The sequence below is a fragment of the Idiotropiscis lumnitzeri genome, chromosome 7 (assembly GCF_059441095.1).
Source record: "Idiotropiscis lumnitzeri isolate Australia: NSW breed Sydney's pygmy pipehorse chromosome 7, RoL_Ilum_1.0, whole genome shotgun sequence".
Taxonomy (NCBI): Eukaryota; Metazoa; Chordata; class Actinopteri; order Syngnathiformes; family Syngnathidae; genus Idiotropiscis; species Idiotropiscis lumnitzeri.
The window spans coordinates 23,129,895-23,150,480 of NC_142397.1; the positions used below are offsets into that span (position 1 = coordinate 23,129,895).

At 44.3% G+C, this 20,586-nt stretch overlaps 1 protein-coding gene across 16 annotated transcripts in view; it reads left to right on the forward strand.

The window, feature by feature from the left end:
* The window catches only part of bcas3 (BCAS3 microtubule associated cell migration factor), a 474,526-nt gene that overhangs the window by 148,879 nt on the left and 305,061 nt on the right, over window positions 1-20,586 (forward strand). For all 16 annotated transcript variants that reach the window (XM_088299829.1, XM_088299828.1, XM_088299825.1 and 13 more), the window contains one exon: window positions 12,483-12,630. In XM_088299829.1, coding sequence (XP_088155955.1) covers window positions 12,483-12,630 — 148 coding nt within the window. The remainder of the gene's footprint in view (window positions 1-12,482; window positions 12,631-20,586) is intronic.

Genomic DNA, 20,586 nt, shown 5'->3' on the forward strand with positions numbered 1-20,586 from the left:
ATTTATATTTCTATTCATATGAATGTTTTTTGTTCTCAGTTTCTAAGCCAAATGTGGGCCTGATCATCAGGCCACTACCGTTGGACTGTGATTATTATGCACCAGGCTTTGGTTTCTGTGAAGGAAATCCAAAAGTACACATATGTCTAAAAACTACAAGCCCACCATGCCATCATGCCTAAAAATAGAGGTGGCAATTGGAGTCGAACATACATTTCTTCCCTGTTCCCCATTGTAGTTCAAGTTGAATTCCCAAAAAGGGCTCTTTATACTCCTGACAACAGCTGCATTATGTCATGTGACCAACCTATTGTGCTGCAGAGCACGTCTACGACACGTCTACAACACATGCCGTGCATAAGTCAGACATTGTTGCTGAACGTACAATGTGTGTTCTCTTTCTCAATTGGTCCGTTTAGTCACATGCTGTGATCATGAACTTTCCCCAGCTAGGAGCTTTTAAGATTGTTTGTCAACTGAATCATTAGAATCTGTTCATCATAAGAATCGTTCAAAAGATTTGTTCACTGAGTTGTTCGCGCTCCCCTTCTCAACATGACCCCACCCGCCAGTAACGGATGAAGTGAGTTAAAAAAAAAACTTTTGTGCTCATCCTGATATTGCAGTAATTGGAATTTGTGCATTTGTATTGTTATTATTTCTATCAAAAATGTTGCAGCCCTAATGTATGAACGAGAATGGCAGTACAGCACTTTCACTCAATGAATCGTTGGCGAACGAGAAATTATATTACATTTTCTCACCGACTCGTTCGTGAATGGGAAATTACATCACTTTCTTGCACTGAATCATATGTGAACGGGAAATGACATCATATTCAATCACCGAATTGTTCGTGAACGGGAAATGGCATGTGTGTGTGGGTCTGTGTGTGTGTGCCAGGGTGTGGATAGCTTCATCAGAATACTCAGTTGTTTTCTTTAAAGAAAAAAAAAGACCGGGTCTGAGAAGTGTTGTTACAGCAAAGGGTCAATCTCAATAGAATGAAAAAAGTTCGATCAATGTATCCGTTTGTGTTTCTGATTTGCTATAAAATATACCGTTTGGTTATCTATCAATTATTAATTGATTAAGTATTAAGTATTAAGCTTGCACAAGGAAGAACACCAACACATCGAGAGAAATGCCCACATGCCACCTGACACCTTGTAAAGCATGTTTTTATATTTTTTTCCATCGCACATTCATGTTCATATCATTCTGCCACTTGTGCACATAAAAAACGGCAACTTTTCATTTGAGGAAGTTGCAAATGCCTTAGCGCTTGCATGTAAATGATTATGTACAATTCTATACTCTTTCTGACATTATAAATTGCTTATGTCATATTGATCAAAATGTATTCTCCCGGGTTTCTAATGAATAGTCTGAACCCCTACTAACATTTAGACTTTAGTTCACCACGTAAGTCTTTACTTTCAAAACGGTTGAACAAGTCTTAACGTCAACAATATTTCTTTACATTCCCATTCCCAGGAAAACTCATGTTTGCTCAGGGGCCACACGGAGGAAAATCTATTAGCATGTGGGCTGGAACAATAAAATCATGATCGATAACGAAAAACAATTAGCATCAATATTACGCAGATTATCGCAATTTGCTTGTTAAATTGTTAAATTGCATTTTCCAGACTATAAGACACACATGTATGAGCCGCTGCAACTGTTATTGGAAAAAAATATATATATACAAGCTGCACCAGGCTGTAAGCCGCAGTTTTTCTTTGTTGATAAAAATGTATTGTTTACTGCATGTACAGAACGGGTTTCTACTGTGAATGCGCATAAAGGTAGATAAACAGATTGTTAAAACAACTTTTAACACGGCAACAACTTTATAATAAAAACAGAACAGACCCAAAAGAAAGAAAAATCTAGATACATTTAGTGTATTTTCTGAACTATAGAGCGCCCCTACTGGTGAAATAAAAATCCATAGAAAAGCCGCACCGTTGTAGTAGCTGGCTGGTTCAAAATCTAGAAAAAAGGTAGCGCCTTATAGTCCGGAAAATACAGTATATATTGTCAGTTTATCTCATATGGCCTCTAGAGCAAAAGTCCACTCGCTCTCGTCTCCTAACCCGGTGTCGAAAGAGACTCGCCTAAGTTCTTAGCGCTTATTAATGTTGGAGAGTCAGTCCAAATTTTAAGAGCATTAATTTTCTTTATTGAGTAACCATATTAGAATTAAGACAAATGATAACCGACTCTACTTCTTTAGCGGCTCACTTCCTTCGATCTGTTGCTGCTAAAAGGGACTTGTTTATTGATTTATTTTTTTACAGCCAGAGTGATTATTTAGTCCTCACATTTTCCTCTGACTTATCAATGTCAGGATCGCCGGTCGGCGAGGTGGAGAAGGACCCAAGATGCGAGGAAGCAGGGAAAAGGGTAACTTGAAGGGAATTTATTAACTGAATCAAACAAAGGCAAACTAAAACGTGACTAAACTGGGTCAAGGACGAGGAACAAAGATAGTGAACAAATACTGAGGGACATGAACGTGAACGAGAGCAAGAACGAGATCGGGAAGCGTCCGTGACAGTCCTCAATGGAGCAGCGGGAGCGAGAACGAGATCAGGGGGCGGCCGTGACAAACTGGTATGGAGTAATGTTCCGACGCCGAGCTGTCGGGATGAGGTGTTCAAATAGTTCAGTCATTAAGTGAGCAGATGGGGATCAGGTGTGTGACGGTAATGGGAAACAGGTGCATGGCTGTTGAGGAACGAGTGCTGAGGGGAAACGCCCCACTCAGCTGACAAAACAAACACACATGGCATGGGAAAAGGAACGTGACAAAAACAATAACAAAAACACCTGACATGACCGACACGGGTCATGACAATCAATTCCGGTACTCAGTCGGGCAACTTGGGTTTTGAGAGTCGTGACATCGTCGGTGTAGGTTGTGACTGATTTCTCTTGCTGGCCAATCGTTTTACTTCGGGAGGCCGATGTACTTTCAAGTGCGGTGATCGAAGCATGTCCTCTTTCATCGTAGCCAATTCACCTCTCAATTGGGTGCACACAGTCTGTATGCATACATCAGTGGAAGCAATTTTGCCACGGAGAGTAGCAATAGCAGCCAGTATTGGAGGGTCAGCCACATTGCACATCAATTCCGGAATAGGTGCGTCTCTTCGGTTAGGATAGGTTGGGGCCTGCATCTGTCTGGTCATTTTTTCAAAGTTTTCCATTTTTAGACATTATATGTTTTCCGCTGAAGTTATAGTTATTATTTGTAGAGCTTCAGATGTCGTCCCACAGTTTCTTATCATGGATTTGCATTGGTTTAGTGTTTACATAGTGTGAAAGTTAACAGAGGTGTGTAAAACACGTCTTACTCCTCCATCGCTCAACAGCGCCCGAGTTTGCCCACACCTCCTGCACACCTCTCTCCCTGGGCAACTCTAGAGGGGAAGAATGTCAAACCCCTCTCAAGAGGACTGGTACCTGAGCCCAAGCTGTGTGTGGAGGTGAGCCCGACGACATCTAGTCAGAACTTCTCTGCCTCACACACCAGCTCGGGCTCTTTCCCCGCTAGATGTCACCCAACCCCTTTGGCCGCTCCGACAAGTGGTGAGCCCATGGGAAGGGGGACCCATGTTGCCTTTTCGGGCTGAGCCCAGCCGAGCCCCATGGGTGCAGGCTCGGCCACCATGCACTCGCCACCGAGTCCTATCTCCAGGCCTGTCTCCAGAGGGGGGCCCCAGGGACCCGCGATCGGGCAAGGAAAACAAGGTCCATATATTGTCGTCATCGTAAATGGTCTTGTGTGCCGTGCTATGTCTGGACCCTCACTTAGGACCTGTTTGACATGGGTGATCATACCAGGGGCAAAAATCCCCTGACAACTTAGCTCCTAGGATCATTGGGACACGCAAACCCCCCCATAACAGTCAGGTGACGACTCATGGAGGGGTCTTCCATTGTGCCGCCACACATAAATGAAATACCCATTATTTTATATATAAAATATTTAAAAAGTAATGACAATCGTTTGCAATCAGGAGAGGGAAGCAGCACCTCATTATCACGGTTTATAGTGGTGATGTGGTGCTGCTGACCTCGACTCGGGACGTTGTGAGTCGGTGGAGAGAATTCTTCGAAGACCTCCTCAATTCCACCGACACGCCTTCCGTTGAGGAAGCAGGACCTGAAGACTTCGTGGTAGACTCACCTATCTCTAAGATTGAAATAACCGAGGTGGTTAACAAGCTCCTCTGTGGCAAAGTTTGAGTTCCTAAAGCCTCTGCATGTTGTGGGGCTGTCATGGTTGACACCCCTCTACAACATTGCGTGGACATCAAGGACAGTGCCTCCGTATTGGCAGACCGGGGTGGTGGTCCCCCTATTGGTACGGGGTACCAAGCCCACTAATCCGGGCTGATTGGTCCCTGTGATGTCAGAGTTTGGTCCGCATTGCTTACAGTAAGTCAGATTTGTTTCCGGTGAGGGTTGGACTCTGCCAAAGCAGCCCTTTGTCACCGATTCTGTTCGTAATTTTTATGGACAGAATTTCGACAGCACTGAAGTGACCAGCATGCCCATATTTGGAAGTGCTGAAGTTGCAACAAGCTAGCAAGTAAACCGCTGAACCCTGAGACTTGTCACTGGTTCAGTAGATGAATCTTGCAAAGAAAAGCCATATCTTTGCTCATTACAAGAGGGGGGGAGAAGAAAAGGGAATGAGGGTAACCTTTGGCAATAGGCTCGGTTGGAATTTGTCGTGTTGATACTCCCTGCACTGGATAGGTCATCAGACCCACTTATTGTGTATGTGGCGAGGGGCGTTGACCACAAAACATTGCGGTGTTCAGCCGAGTGGTGTGACGCAAAGACGTCTGCTCCGCAGGTGCCTCAAGTAGAAAATGGTACTATTTGAAGGCGGCGTCACCGTGACATCAGACAATCACCTCCAATGGGAGAGGGTCCAGCGGAGTAATCTAGCGCTATGTTCGCGAACTCTCACTGGCAATTGAAGGAAGACAATTTCCTCAATTTCCAGAGCTTTCCAAGCAATCATACTCTTACATATTTGAGAAGACACAGCGACGGGCGAAAACGGCTGGCTAAAGTTTGTGGTAAAGTTTGGGCCGACTCCTAATAATGCCTGCTGCAAGGGATTCAATGATGTGGGTCTCCATGGCTTCCCGCTCGGGCAGCGGGATGTTAAAAAGCTTACTGCTAGGGAGTGGCACACCAGTTTGAAGGTCTTTAGCACAGTCATAGTGTCTGCACGGTATCAGAGATCTGGCACAGTGTTTGCTTAACACCTGGGCAAGGTCCTGGTAGATCGTAGGGACACTGTCATGATCCGCGTCGGGCATGACAGGGTTTTTGTTATTGTTTTCGTGTGCATGCGGTTTTGTTATTGTTTTCGTCACCTCCCTGCCATGTGCACTTTGTTTTTGTTTTGATCAGCCGAGTAGGGGCGTTTCCCCTCAGCACCTCGCCCTCACCAGCCACGCACCTGCTCCCCATTAATGATCACACACCTGATTCCCATCTGCTCCCCTGATTAACGGACTATTTGAACACCTCATCCCGACAGCTCTGTGTCGGAACATTTCTCCTGCTACTCCATACCAGGACTGTCACGGACGCTTCCCGATCCCGTTCTTGCGCTCGTTCACGTACCTCAGTATTTGTTCACTATCGTTGTTCCTCGTCCTTGACCCAGTTTAGTCACGTTTAGTTTGTCTTTGTTATTTTGCACCCTGCCCCGTTTGCTTGTTCACGCCACGTTGTTTGTCCTCGTTTGATTACTTTAATAAATTCCCTTTAGTTTACCCTTTGCCCTGCTTCCTCGCATTCTGGGTCCACCTCCTCATCACCGACCGAACCTAACAGACACTGTGCAAGTAGGGATGGTTCGGATGGGGGTGACCAAAAGAGGGTTCGTCAGCTGAGAACAAACAGTTCTGGTAGCAAAAATTGCTCCATGAGATGATCCAGTCTATGTTGGGGTTAGAAACTTTTAGCCAGGGCATGCCCAATAAATTCTGAATCTACAGGCAATCAAACTCATAAAAACTGGCAAGCTCTTGGTGGTTACCTGATACTTTTAGGGGGACAGGTCTTTTGATGAACATGCGAAATAATTTGCGCATTGAGGGCTGTGACCTTCTTTGTGGTGGTCAGGTTCTTTTGAGGAATTCCCAGATTGTTGACTAAAGCATGTTTGATCACGTTTTTGTCTGCTCCAGAGTCTACTAGGGCTGAGATGTGCAAGGACATGCTATTCCAACGGAGGACAGCAGACACTTTAAAATGGGTCAAAGAGTAGGTATTTAGTCCATCTCACATATACCTCCCCCCTCATTGGTGAGTCGAGCCTTTTGCTAGTAGTGTTTGGCAAGGTTTTATGTGGTGGTCTGCACTCCCACAAAACAGGCAAAATCTTTGACCTTCACCTCAATTTTTCAGTATTCAAAAACTACGTCCAAGCTGCATAGGCTTACTACCAACATCAGGTGGCGGGGCAGGCAGCGCAGGCTGCGATTCAAGGGACGGCTTGCTTGGCTGTTCCTGAGTAGGTGCACGAGTCGGGGGGTTGGTAGCTTGGACCACGCTCTGTTTGACGCTCACGGGGGTGACAGTCAAGCTTAATGGCGAGGTCGGTCGATGAGCTGATCTAGACTGTTGTAGTCCAAGATGGCGGCGCGCATGGACGCAGCGGCTAACAGCTCCCCCTCACAGTGCTCCTTTTTACTTTTTATTAGTGTTTGCTTGCTCTTATTGGCATCAACTGAGGCACAACATCGATATACCCGCCAGGATATCGTGAACATTGGATATCGATGCGAAATAACCATCACAGAGGAATTTTGCTATGATCGCAAAATTCCGAACGAACTGGCGAGGCTGCCCGGCTCACCATGGCTGGTCATCGGGGCCGGGAGGCGGCGCAGGCGACGCAGAGAGAGGAAGCAGAAGCGAGGCTGCAGGTCCGGTGTCTTGCAACGGCTGCGACGGCAGCCCCATAGGCAACCACTACCGAGTCTGCACCTCACCAACGCCAGATCCGTGGTCCACAAAATCGACGACCTGGGATTACAAATCCTGGGAAACCGCTATGTGCGCGATAGCAGTGTGATCGTCGTCACGGAAACCTGGCTGCACGCAGACGTCCCCGACGCTAGCATCCAGCTGGCCGGGCGCTCGCTACATCGCGCGGATCGGACGAGGGACACCGGTAAGAGGAGGGGCGGGGGGCTCTGTGTTTACGTGCATGAGAACTGGTGCGGCGATAGCACGATCGTCGAGAAGCACTCTTCCCCCGACATCGAGTTCATGTCCGTTAAATGCCGGCCTTATTTTCTCCCGAGGGAGCTAACGGGAGTGATTGTCACAGCTGTTTACATCCCTCCCGACGCTAGCACTAGCACGGCGCTCTCGCTACTCGCGTGCGTCATCAATAAACATCAGCGGGCCCACCCTGATGGCGTTCACGTAGTAGCGGGAGACTTTAATAAGGCCAATTTAAAGACTGTACTCCCAGAGTTTCACCAGCATGTCAAGTGCCCAACGAGGGGAGACAACACTCTCGACCATGTGTACTCGAACATCAAGCACGCATACAGAGCCCTCCCACTCGCCCCTCTCGGCCAGTCAGACCACCTGTCCTTGCAGCTCGCACCTGCGTACACCCCTCTCAGGCGCAGATTCAGGCCTACCACAAAGACTGTGAAAACCTGGCGTGACGACGCCATGAGTGAATTACAGGACTGCTTTCATGACACAAACTGGGACCTCTTTGATCATCAGGACCTTGATGTCTACACGCATTGTGTACTGGACTACATCAAGTTCTGCATGGAAACTGTGTCCCAACATAAGACTATACGGACCTTCCCAAATGCAAAGCCCTGGATGTCCAGCAGGGTTCGCTCTCTCCTCAAGGCCCGTGACGCTGCCTTCAGGTCAGGCAACAAAGCCCAGTACAGGGTGGCTCGTGCTGACCTGAGCAAAGGCATCAAGCTAGCCAAGGCAACCTACAAGGGGAGGCTGGAGGCCCACCTTGCCAGTAACAGGCCACGGGAGGTGTGGCAGGGTCTACGGAGCATCACCAACTTCCGTGGCAGCAGCACGACCTCTGTAGACCCGAGTGCATCGCTGGCAGAGGAGCTTAACTGCTTCTTCGCTCGCTTTGACTCGCCCCAACCGTCACACCCCCGCACTTCAAGCTCCAACTCCCCCCCACTCATCGTAGAGGAACACGATGTGAGGCGTGCGCTCCTGGCGGTCAACCCCAGGAAAGCTACTGGACCCGACGGAATACCAGGCAAGGTCCTCAGAGCATGTGCCCACCAACTGTCACATGTTTTCTGCAGGATCTTCAACCGCTCCCTGGCTCAGGCAGTCATCCCCTCCTGCTTGAAAACTTCCACCATTATTCCTGTCCCCAAAAAGTCACCAGCCGTCCACCTGAATGACTACCGTCCTGTTGCTCTCACACCAGTCATTATGAAGTGCTTCGAGAGGCTGGTTCTCCAGCACATCAGGGACTGCCTTCCTCCCACTCTGGACCCCTACCAGTTTGCATACCGGGCTAACAGATCCACTGAGGACGCCATCGACACTGCTCTGCATGTTGTGCTGGGCCACCTGGAACGACAGCAGAGCTATGCAAGGATGCTCTTTGTGGACTACAGCTCGGCATTCAACACGATCATCCCAGACATCCTCGTCGCCAAACTGGACACTCTCGGCCTCCCTGCCCTCACACGCATCTGGATTAAGGACTTTCTGACCAACAGACCCCAGACTGTGTTGCTCGGCCCCTACACGTCCTCCACCCTCATGCTGAGCACCGGTTCCCCCCAAGGATGCGTGCTGAGCCCTCTCCTGTACGCCCTCTACACCTACGACTGCAGCCCGGCCCACGGCAACAACACCATCGTCAAGTTTGCTGACGACACGACAGTGGTCGGTCTGATCTCGGAAGGTGACGAGACAGCCTACAGAGAGGAGGTAAAGAGACTGACAACTTGGTGCAAGGACAACAGACTGCACCTTAACTCTGCTAAAACAAAGGAGATTGTCGTCGACTTCAGGAGGAACAAGACGCTGCCGCCCCCCCTCTGCATCGAAGGCGTGTGTGTGGAGAGGGTCCACACGTTCAAGTTCCTGGGAGTACAGATCTCCGATGACCTTTCTTGGAGTCACAACACCACAGCAGTGGTAAAGAAGGTCCGCCAACGTCTGCACTTCCTGAGAGTCCTCAGGAAATTCAACCTGGACAGGAAGCTGCTGCTGGCCTTCTACCACTCGTCCATCGAGAGCCTGCTGACGTACTGTGTCTCCACCTGGTACAGCGGCTGCACTGAGGCGGACAGAGTGAGGCTCCAGAGGACAGTCAAAACAGCGCAAAGGATTATTGGCTGCCCTCTCCCCTCACTATCGGACATCTACACCGCCCGGTGCCTCAGAAGGGCTCTCAACATGGTCAATGACAATACCCACCCAAACTCACACCTGTTCGACCTGTTGCCCTCTGGCAGGCGCTACAGATGCATCAAATCAAGGACCAATAGACTGAGAAACAGTTTCTTTCCGAGAGCCATCTCCATACTGAACTCTCACACACACACGAGACCACCCTAACCTCGCAAAACAGCATTGTGATGTGTTTCTATATGCCCTATTCAGTACTGAATTCCATTGCATTGTCTTCTTTATTTATCTAATTTATGTATTTGTCTGTATTATTGTTGTATTGCACTGGAGAGGGGAGCCCTCTAATCTCGTTGCACACTTGAGTACAATGACAATAAAGGGATTTCTATTTCTATTTCTATTTCTTGTCTCTGGGAGCCAGTTCGCTCTTGATGGAATTGTTAAGGGTGCCCCGAAATATCTCCTGGAGTGCTTCGTTCTTGAAACGACTCTCAGCAGCTAGGGTTCTGAATGCGATGGACAATTCTGCTTCACTCTAAGAGCCCTGCTTTATCGACATGTGCTGGACCCCGGAGACAGCCAATAAGTTAGGCGATTCTATCCTGTTTGATGGATTATGACAGGGTCTGTAGTTCGACTAGACTAACGAGCTCTGGACCAGAAAAGTGCGACATGTCCCTAGGCACAAACGGTTCCCTTCCAACATCGGTGAGGGGTGGGCCGGCAAGCGCTGGATGTGCATGGCTGTGTGATGCAGCCAACTGACTCTGGAGCTGGTGCTGGTTCAACAGTGGAGCAAGAGTCTGGCAAAGCGGGTCGGTCTCTACTGGGTCCATAACAGTGGCCAGATTGTGCTGTCAGGGAGTGTAAAGGGGCGAGAATAGGACTCAAATGCAGACACAGAGAATGAAGGATTGTAGTCTAAAGAAGGTTTATTTGAGTGCCCAGCGACATGTTGGTAGATTGGGGATCGGAGGTAAGCGGGCCTCTGATTTGGAGCTTAAGCTGTTTGTAGACAGGCAGGCATGTCGATCGGCTGGCGGTGCGTGGTCCAAGGAATCAATGAAGTCGGATGGTGATCTGACGTTGGACAAAAGGTTAGGTAAAATTTACTTAAATACACAATAGGTTGCTCAAAGATCAAAAAGGCTCGATGGCTACAAATTCCATGTAGGGAGTAGACTGTCTGGCCATGTCTTGGCGTTTCTGGGCGTCTTAAGTAGTAGCAGCACTGATTGAGTAAATTAGACCCAGCTGCCGACTACCTAAACACACCAACCTGCAAGGTTCCCAAACACGCGCACACACACCCCCACACACACGATTTCTGAAATTTGTGGTATTTTAGGACATGAAAGATTTTTGGATTGGGAGTCCTCAGATTGAAGGTGTGTTATCATAAAAATGTCCTGATATGTCATCAAAACAAGAGCACGCACGCACGCACACGCACGCCCACACACACGCACGCACACACACACACACACACTTTAGGACCAACATTTTGGTCCTAAATTATCCATTGCTCCTAATCCAGAAGGTGTTTTTACTGGTTGAGGTCTCGAGAAGGATAGTTATACGAGAACACACACACACCTCAGGGTGCTGGGGCAGCACACCTGATACTCAACATCATTCCATATTATTCCTCTTTATTCTATATATTCCGCATGCTTCCATCTTACTCAATACATTTCCAATAATTTATTGTCATTCCCTACGCTTTTTTTCTTTCTTTTTTTTTTTAAGTTTGACAGGGCGGCCATTTTTTACTTCTCTCGATGGAAAATTAGATTATAGTTGCCCATGGCTAAGGTAATGACTAAGCATGACTCTCCTGTTGTCTGAAGCCTAGCCAGGTTGTTATCTGAGCCCTGAGCAACTGTGATGTCATTTTCAGTCGACAGAAGTGATAAAATGTCTGCCCCTGAGATGGCTAAAAATGGATGGATTTTGCTGCTTGACTCATATTTCACAAATTAAATATGAATGTCATGTTTATATTAGTGGGCCTGCATAGAATATATCCTTGTAGACATTTTATGGGTTGACTTCCCATTTTGGTGGCATCGTTTTCCGTTTTTGCTGAATTGAAAATGACTCCAACTGTGTTATAAAACACTAACCCAAAAATAGGTCTCTTCTTCGTAACTGAGGCTGCTGTGCCTTGTCTGCAATCCACTCTCAAAAAGCTCCGGCTCAGAGTGTTTGAACTGACCGGCCACCTTCCCTGTCACAGTCCCGACTTTTGTTTCATACGGTCAATAGAATTTCCAACATAGCGTCCCCCCAAAAATGTTTGTGAAATTTACAAAAATATTTCACCAGCAGAAAAGCACATTTGCAAGTCCTAAACAGGAGGTGTAAGATGGCTGTCCCCGTTTTTTCGAGGTCTGTTTCCAATCAGTGAGCCCAACTTCCGTTTAGGTCAGAAAAGGGGTGTGGTTAGGACTAAATGTACTCTTTACATGCTTTTATTTATTTATGCATTGAAATAAAAAAAAAACTATACTTCAGTAGTGCAACAAAATGGTAATGTACCAGCATTGCACTTAAATGTTCAAGCAGAAATTAATTTGTGGTTTACTACCAGATTTACAGAAACACTTCAAATATCTGAGGTGCAAGCTAACTGTAACTGCTGACTGATTGCCAAGGTACAATTGTTGAGGATATTGATTGGAATTACTTACTTACTAACCAGTGGTAAGTTATTCTGATCGTTCATGATTAACACATGGCTAGACACAAGAAGGCACACCATCTTGCAGTACATATTCAGAATTCCACAAAGACTTTTATGTTTTCTGTAGACTTTGGAGAGCTTCCAACTCCAAGTATATTAAATTAAACAATACTCAATATATACTTCTATGTAGTAGGTTCATCCTGGGTTGGGTGCAATAGAACACCTATTGTATTGTTTTAAATCTTTTGTCATTATTGTGTCTTCTGTAGCTTGATTGTATTTGACCCCTTTCTACACATACTCTTCTCGGAACATCCACTACTGCAGCAAATAAATGAATGGTGCTGTTTTTTCCCCTTCTTTTTCTCAGACAAATTAAGCAGCCAAGAATTGTACAACAACTTCACCAATAATATGGCAAATCCACAATTGTCTTCTTTGCCCAACCTCACCATTGTGCTACCTCTGGCTCAGATCAAACAACCCATGACCCTTGGCACTATCACTAAACGCACTGGGTATGTAACACACACACACCCCCACCCACACACACACGCACACCCCCCCACACACACACGCCCCTATGGGTTTTTATGGTTTGCGGGGACCACTTTTTTATTCATCATTTGTGGGGACTACCCTTTCTAAATGATCTAGAGCCATGAAAAAAAATCAGGCGTATGTACTACGGCCTTATTAGCCTATACACGCATTAAAATAACAGAAATGATGAAGTCATGTCTGGACCATGTCATATGAGGACGGAAAAAAAAAAGATTTTTTGTGGTTGATGGGGACTTAATTTGAATATATGTAAATTTATTACCATAAGTCACACAGGGTCCCCACATGGTACACGTGATTAATGGGGACCTTACACAAAGTGTCACTTACTAGTACTAATATTGACAAATGGCAAGCATTTGAACTAAACTATCAAATGAGTCCTCTGAAGACCATGCAAAAATATCAATTAATATGAATATTTAAGTTGAACCCATCCAATTTTATATTTTTTGTTTGCTAAATATAGTTTCAACACGTAGGTTATACATCTCCGACCTGTTCTGGAACTTCCAATCAAAGAACCGTAGTGTTGTATTTCCCAACACTATGAACAACGTGTGATGAACAATAACTATGTACATGAGCTATATAAATAAAGTTGTATTGTGTTTAAAACAAATTTAAAATCAAACATGTAATGTTGACACCTTTTAATAACACGGTGGTCAAATAGTAATACAGTGTACATAATAGGGGGAAATAAAGTGCCTGAGCAGGGTGCGGCCAACCAACCAAAAATGTAGTGGCGCTGAAATTTATTTTTGGCAGCTGAAATCCTGTTGTAGACATAAAATATGGGGGTCTGCCAGTCCCGGGCTTTATGTAGTTCTGCTACTGCTTTTAAACATTTCTCACGGTCCGTTTTTCCTGGGACGAGAAAATAATTGATGAACTTCATCATGTGCATTTCCACTGCTTGAACTTGGGTTTTCTGCCAGGGAATTCTTCTTTTCTCTGTGTGGATTTGCTTTGAAGTAGTGAGAAAATAGGGAGTTTTTGGTTATTTAAAATAGTAAAGGCGAGTATATGATTAAATTCCAATCTAAAGCTCTTAACCTGTGCAATGGACCAGGTTCCTCAATTAAAGTGAAAACACAGCCATTACATAGATTTACATTGTAATTGTATCATCACACTGCATTCTGTCTTTTGTACTGGCAATCACTTTTTTTTTTGCTGTTCAATGAGCAAACAGGCTGCACTGATGCATCCTTCTAAAAGATCCATGCATTATCTGTACCGCTTGTCCTTACAAGGGTCACGGGGGTGCTGGAGCCCAGCTGTCTTTTGGCAGTAGGTGGGGGACACCCTGAACTGGTTGCCAGCCAATCGCAGGGCACACATAGACGAACAATCATCCGCACTCACACTCACACCGAGGGACAATTTAGTGTGTTCAATCAACCTGCCATGCATGTCTTTGAAACGTGGGAGGAAACCGGGATACCCGGAGAAATCCCACGCAGGCACGGGGAGAACAAACTCCACACAGGAAGACCGGAGCCGGAAACAAACCCAAGACCTCCGCACTGTGAGGCCAACGTGCTAACCAGTCGGCCACCGTGCCGCGCCTTCTAAAACATTCAGAAAAAATGTAGCGGTCAGAGCTTAGGTTGAAATTCATATCAATTTGAGATAATCACGTTTCAGTGAAAATTACAGACAGGCATCTATATTTTGATTTGTACAGTGAAAATACATTTTCGAAAAAGCAACATGACTTAAAGAGTTTACCTTTGAAGGAGGACTTTTTTGCATCAATTCCTGATAGCATTTCATAGTCATTGAGTGATGGTGGCCTGTGCTTACCTGATGGTGGTGTCTGTGCTTTGAGTGTTAATTGGGCCATGTCAACCCTCTCACTTCGTTTTCCTACGGAAAAAGATTTTGCTAAATTGTCTTTACACACATAGAGAACTAAAGCTTTATCATTTTTAATGCCAACATTTTTTTAAAAGAAATGTCAAAGTTCAAAGACAGTTGCAATACATTTCTAAATGCATTTCTGTGTTCCATTCATTTATTCTCTACCGCTTATCCAAGGTCGGGTCGTGGGGGCAGCAACAAAAGCAGGAAAGTCCAGATTTACATCTCCCGAACGACTTCATTAAGCTGTTCCAAAGCCACCTGGGAGACAAAGTTTTAGCGTGTCCTGGGACATCCTCCCGGTGGGACAAAAGGGCACTCGACCCCTCATGATTGAGGAGCATGGTATCAGATTAGGAGGTGCTGATTTTCATTCCAACCGTGACACAGACAACACCAACATTTATCAACATACGTAACATATGTACCTCCAGGACAGTGTTGGTTGGATGCCTGTCATCATCCATCTGGTTGTTTTCATATATCTTGAATCAATCAGACTTTGTGGGGACATTACAGTTAACATTGTCAATTCCTTATAGGGACTACATTGAAAATGATAGTTTTTCCTCATACACACTAAGTGAAAGTGTGTTGTGGGGACAGCGTGAGTGTCCAGAAAAGAGCAATAACAAAAGATGATAATAATCCCCGTGACTTATTAAATCTACCTCAAATACTCTGCTAACACTAATATTCTGAATGCATTATGTGAAACTGCCTGTTGTGTGCAAGCACAATACTTAATCATATAAATTACTGTCCATCATCATGACTGCACAGATATAGAGAACTCAATTTCCATGAAAACGTGATGGCTAAACATACCAGTTGAATGTTGTCAAACAGACTTCGTGGGGATATTTTTGTAAACATTATGCTAGTTCCTCATGCGGACGTTATTAAAAGATTTTGCACAGTTTTTCCTCACACAAATTGAAAGTGTGTTGTGGGGACGACATGTGTGTCTAGAAAAGAGCATGAACTAAACAAGAAAATAATTCCTGCGAAAGATTAAATCTACCTGAAATTGTCCGCTAACACTAATGTTCTGGATGCATTATGTGAAATTGCCTGCTGCGTGCAAGCACAATATTTAAATCATAAAAATGGCTGTCCACCATCATGAATGCACAGATATAGACAGACCGAATTACAGGAATATGGATTTCAAGATACCTGTTGAAAGTTCCTTGGATCAGCAGCATCAAGACAAGGCTGTGATGTTTGTCATCTGTAATAAATTCAGAAAGAAAACACATTTTAGAACATGATACAAGAAAACAATAGTCAACCATAAGTAAACCGTATACAATATAGATAAAGAAATTGCCAGAGAGAACAACTTTTTGTAAACATTCTTTCTTCCTTATCAAACTCTATTTCCATCCATCTTACAATCAAACAGGCTTTATGGGGACATTTCTTTACACATTGTTTCAGTTTCTCATGGGGAGCGGATGGCCTGCAGTCTGACTTTCCAAATACAATTATGACCCTCACACTTTTACACTGAAATGTGACAGTTTGATGCGGGGACATTGTGAGCGCCCAAACTAAATCATGATTAATAATAATCTAATCTCATTGATACATGACATTTACCTGAAATACATAGCCAACACAAATATAATTCATGCATTTATCATGGGCCATGTTAAAATAAAAAAAATAAAAACATTTCATAAATAAATAAATCACAACACTAAACAAACCTGTGGTTTATTCTAGTGGTTTATTCTAGTGATAGACCGATTATCAAATTATCAGCATCTGATGTTTTTTTTAATTTAAAGGCCGATAAAGAAAAAGCTGTTTTATTTGCGCTCGCTGCAGCACATTCTATTAGAATTGAAATATCAGTTTCACAAACAGTGTCTATGCCCTGCATGCATGAGATTATCACAGTCCTTCGGATTTTAAATGGACTGTAACTTGTATCAAATCAATCTGTTAGTCAATAGATTTCATCTTTTATTTTTTCCTACACTCCATTCTAATTAAATAAGAGAGGGTAGAAGCTCGGAGTGGAGTTTGAGTGGTTAGCATTTACCTTAGCCTAGCCATAGCTCATCGAGCCATGAAAACCTTTATCCTGAGCTTCAATAGTTATAATAAACATTTTTAGTCGAGGAGACTATGGTTGGTTGTGCATGTACAACCTATACTTATATTCACTCGCTACATAGGGTTATAAAGCACTTAGGGAAACCCAGGCTACAATCGAGTAACTGATCTTAATAAAACTGGGTCCATGATGCTCATTGCTAATTGATACACGGTGACTAGCGAGAATAACCTTATTATATTGTCTAAATTTGTAACATAAGACGTTAAGTAACATTAATTCGTCCAGCATTGCTTACCTTGTGTTTTACTTTAGCTTCTGCGCCGCCATCTTCATTAGCTCTTGCGTCTTCTGATGATTACTAAATGTGGTTCACCTGTTACAGTTTCTTCGCTGATAAAATGCTTCCATTTGGGGACCAACAAGTGGGCGGTGTGGGCGGTGTGGACGGTGCGGGCGGTGTGGGCGGTGCGGGTGGTGTGGGCGGGCATATGCAAAAACGTGTGTAAACCAGTGAGTGCAGTAGCAGCTACAAATCATGTGGGGGAGCTGGTGAGCACCATTAACACACACGCTATGATAAAAAATTGTGTGGTATGGGCCTGAGCTAAAAAATTGACAGGAACATTATGTGCAGCCCCTCAGCTGTTTTTTAGTAGTTTTCCTCATGGGGACCAGGTTTTTTGTCCCCATACCGCAACTGGTCCCCATGACGTGACTGTGACAACCACATGAAAACCAGTGCGCGCACACACACACACACACACACACACCCGCACACGGCTGTCTAGCTAATGGGATGTAATAAGTCTCACTTATCAAGTTAAATTTTTAAAATGTATCAATTCGAGATCTTGTTTTCAATTAATACACTCATATCTTGCAACTGGAAGGTTTTAAATTAACTCCCTTCCTCTCTTCTCCCTTTTCACATGCAAATTTGAGATGTGTTATACGGTACATGAAAGTAGTAATTGTTGTGAAGGAAGTATCACACCCTTTGCCATGGGGGACTTAAGGGGCCACATCCACCCACCAAGATGCTTGTGACATGTCTGTAAGATACGGTATGCATTTACTGTATTTATAAATAACAATAGCATGGACCGATATTAGATTTAGACAGTATGATATCCATCCATTCATTATCTTTTCCGCTTCTCTTCACGAGGGTTGGCGGGGTGCTGGAGCCTATCCCAGCTGTCTTCGGGCAGTAGGCGGGGTACACCCTGAATTGGTTGCCAACCAATCGCAGGGTACACATAGACGAACAACCATCCGCGCTCACACTCATAGCTAGGGACAATTTAGAGTGTCCGGAGTACCCGGAGGAAACCCACGCAGGCATGGGGAGAACATGCGAACTCCACACAGGAAGGCCGGAGCCGAAATCGGACCCACGACAGTACTATAACCATGAGCAAAAATATCACAAGATTATAGTATAAAAAATAATTCTCAATCAAAATATATATATTTTTTTAATATTTGGTAAACAAAGGTAATTTTCATTGAAACCAACCTATTTCATTTGGAATCAAAGTATATATTTGTTGCCTTAAGTTGTAAGTCATGTTTTCTCATCACTGGTGACTGGTAGTTAAAACCTGACCGTGTAAAAGCGCCATGGCGCTTTGGGGATGAATGAGAAAGAAGTTGTCAGTTATGTCTGATGAGGTATTGTAGTGCATATTTAGTCAATGTAATGTACACACAGCAGTACATATTTAACCACTTTTTTGGGGGGAAGCTGAGCTTCTCTTGCAGTCTTTGAGCAGTTGACAAACGTGTAATGTGTTAAAATTCAACTGAAAATATTCCGCTTGCACGCGCATGGCATTAAACGGCACATTAACATGGTCATAGCCCTTCTACATCAGTGATTTTTTTTTCTTCTTTTGTGAACACGGATATGGTCAGTTGCTGACTGGCTGTGTTTCTTTTGTACAGTTCACCTCGTCGGCTCCATCAATGCTGTTTTGGAATTGCAGCTCATGTACAATGTCATGACGCCACTTCTCTTACACATTACATTGTGATGTCGTTAAATTTTGAGTTTGTGTATGGAATGTGCTATATAAATAAAGCTGATTGCCTTGGCTCACATTATGTACAGCATGGAAAATGCAGACGTGATCAGCAATGCTTGCAGCACACAATGTGTTTACTGACAGAACACAACTTCCAATCAGCAGCTGGCAAAACGATAGCTGCCCTGATTGGCGAAATCAGTAGATGAGAGTATTTTATCATGACACGCAGGGTAATGAACTTAACACTGCTGCAAAATGCGGGCAAACGGCGAAAATACTAAATTAATTATACACCATAATAAAGGGAAATATGGGGACCGTGATCTCAGACCCCGCATTGAAGAGGGCTTTACTGTGTGATGTTTCTACAGTAAATCTGTGTGTGATTTGTGACAGGATGTAATTTAGTAATTTAGAATGGTGAAATTCAGGTTAGGTGCTACCATATTAGAGGAATCGGACAGATACACTTTTCATTGTAAATGTCAAATAGGATAAATCAGTCCTTCAGTGAGTGTGAATACGGTACAGACAGTCACCCATCTTTCCTCCATGTTTTAAAATGGCTGCGTTTGGAGGCCACAACACCGCCAGTTTCCCCACCTATCCCCAATGACAGTATGGCTACTACACCTTTGCTAACAATATCGCATCAACGATCGGACGAACAGAGTCATGGCAGTCCATTGAACTATAAATATCAAGACAATTTATCCATTTGTTGCCCTGAGGGCTCAAATAAGCAACCAGGCCGGTGGCCCTTGTCCGCATAGAAAATGTAATCATGCGAAATAATTCCAATTCTTAATAAAGGTAACTGTAATCGCATGTCGTTGTTTTTTTTGCGGTGTAACTGAAATGAAATAATTAAATATTTTTGTATCCTGAAACAATGTAACACCAGTACATGTATTCCATTCCTCCCCAAGCCTGCCCAAAATATACAATGAAATGACCCATAATCCAGTTGCTATTACACTAGGCTCGCAATGTGTCGTCTAATCAAGTACAATACAATGCATTACAATACAATTTTAATTATTTAGCGCATTACACAACAGATGGAGCTGTAACAAAGCACTGACCATATGCGGTCATATAAATTAGCAAGTAATTAGAACATAAATTAAAACACATAAACACATTTACAATAGATGCCAGAATAATAGCAGAACGGCAACAGTCTCAAGCAAAAGCTAAAGAATAAAAATATGTCTTCAAACGGGTTTTAAAAATGAAAGTAATTAAATATCCTTTTTAGTAGAAAATAAATGATGCATCCAATCTGTCTTTTTTCCTCCTGTAAATACATTGTCTGTAAATTGTCACGTCGGGATTGATCCATCCATCTATGTATCGCTTTGCACTTATCTGGAGTTTGGCTCATAGTGGCTGCAGTCTACGAATTCTCCCTCTTCATACACTTTGACCAGCTCTTCCAACGGTATCTTGAGACCTTTCGCAGGCCCGCCAAATGAGAATCTTTCCAGCATGTATCGCATTTACCTTGGAGCTGTTCTCCCTCTTGTACATGTCCAGGTTGCATCCTAACCAGATTCAAAAACCTCATCTGGCACTTCTCGAGGCGGAAGAGTGCCACCTCGACTCTTAGCATTCCTTTTTCGAAGGGAGAGCTCAGACTACTTGCAAGGGAACTCAATTTCGTCAATTACATCTGTATTGATTTTTAGACAATGCTGCTCCAGCTAGGGCTCTCGTATCGAACACTACACTTCACCCATCTCTCTATGTTCCTTGTTCCGGAGTGTTGGATTCCTTTGAAGCAATCTCCTTGTCATCTTTGGTGTGGTTTAACATTTTAAGCCAGCCGGCTCACCATATGACACCGTCCTTCCTCAGTTCGTTAAGGAAGTTCTCCCAAGTATTGGCCATTATCAACAACAGTCTAAAATTTCTAAAATTCAAGAAAAGGTGGTGCA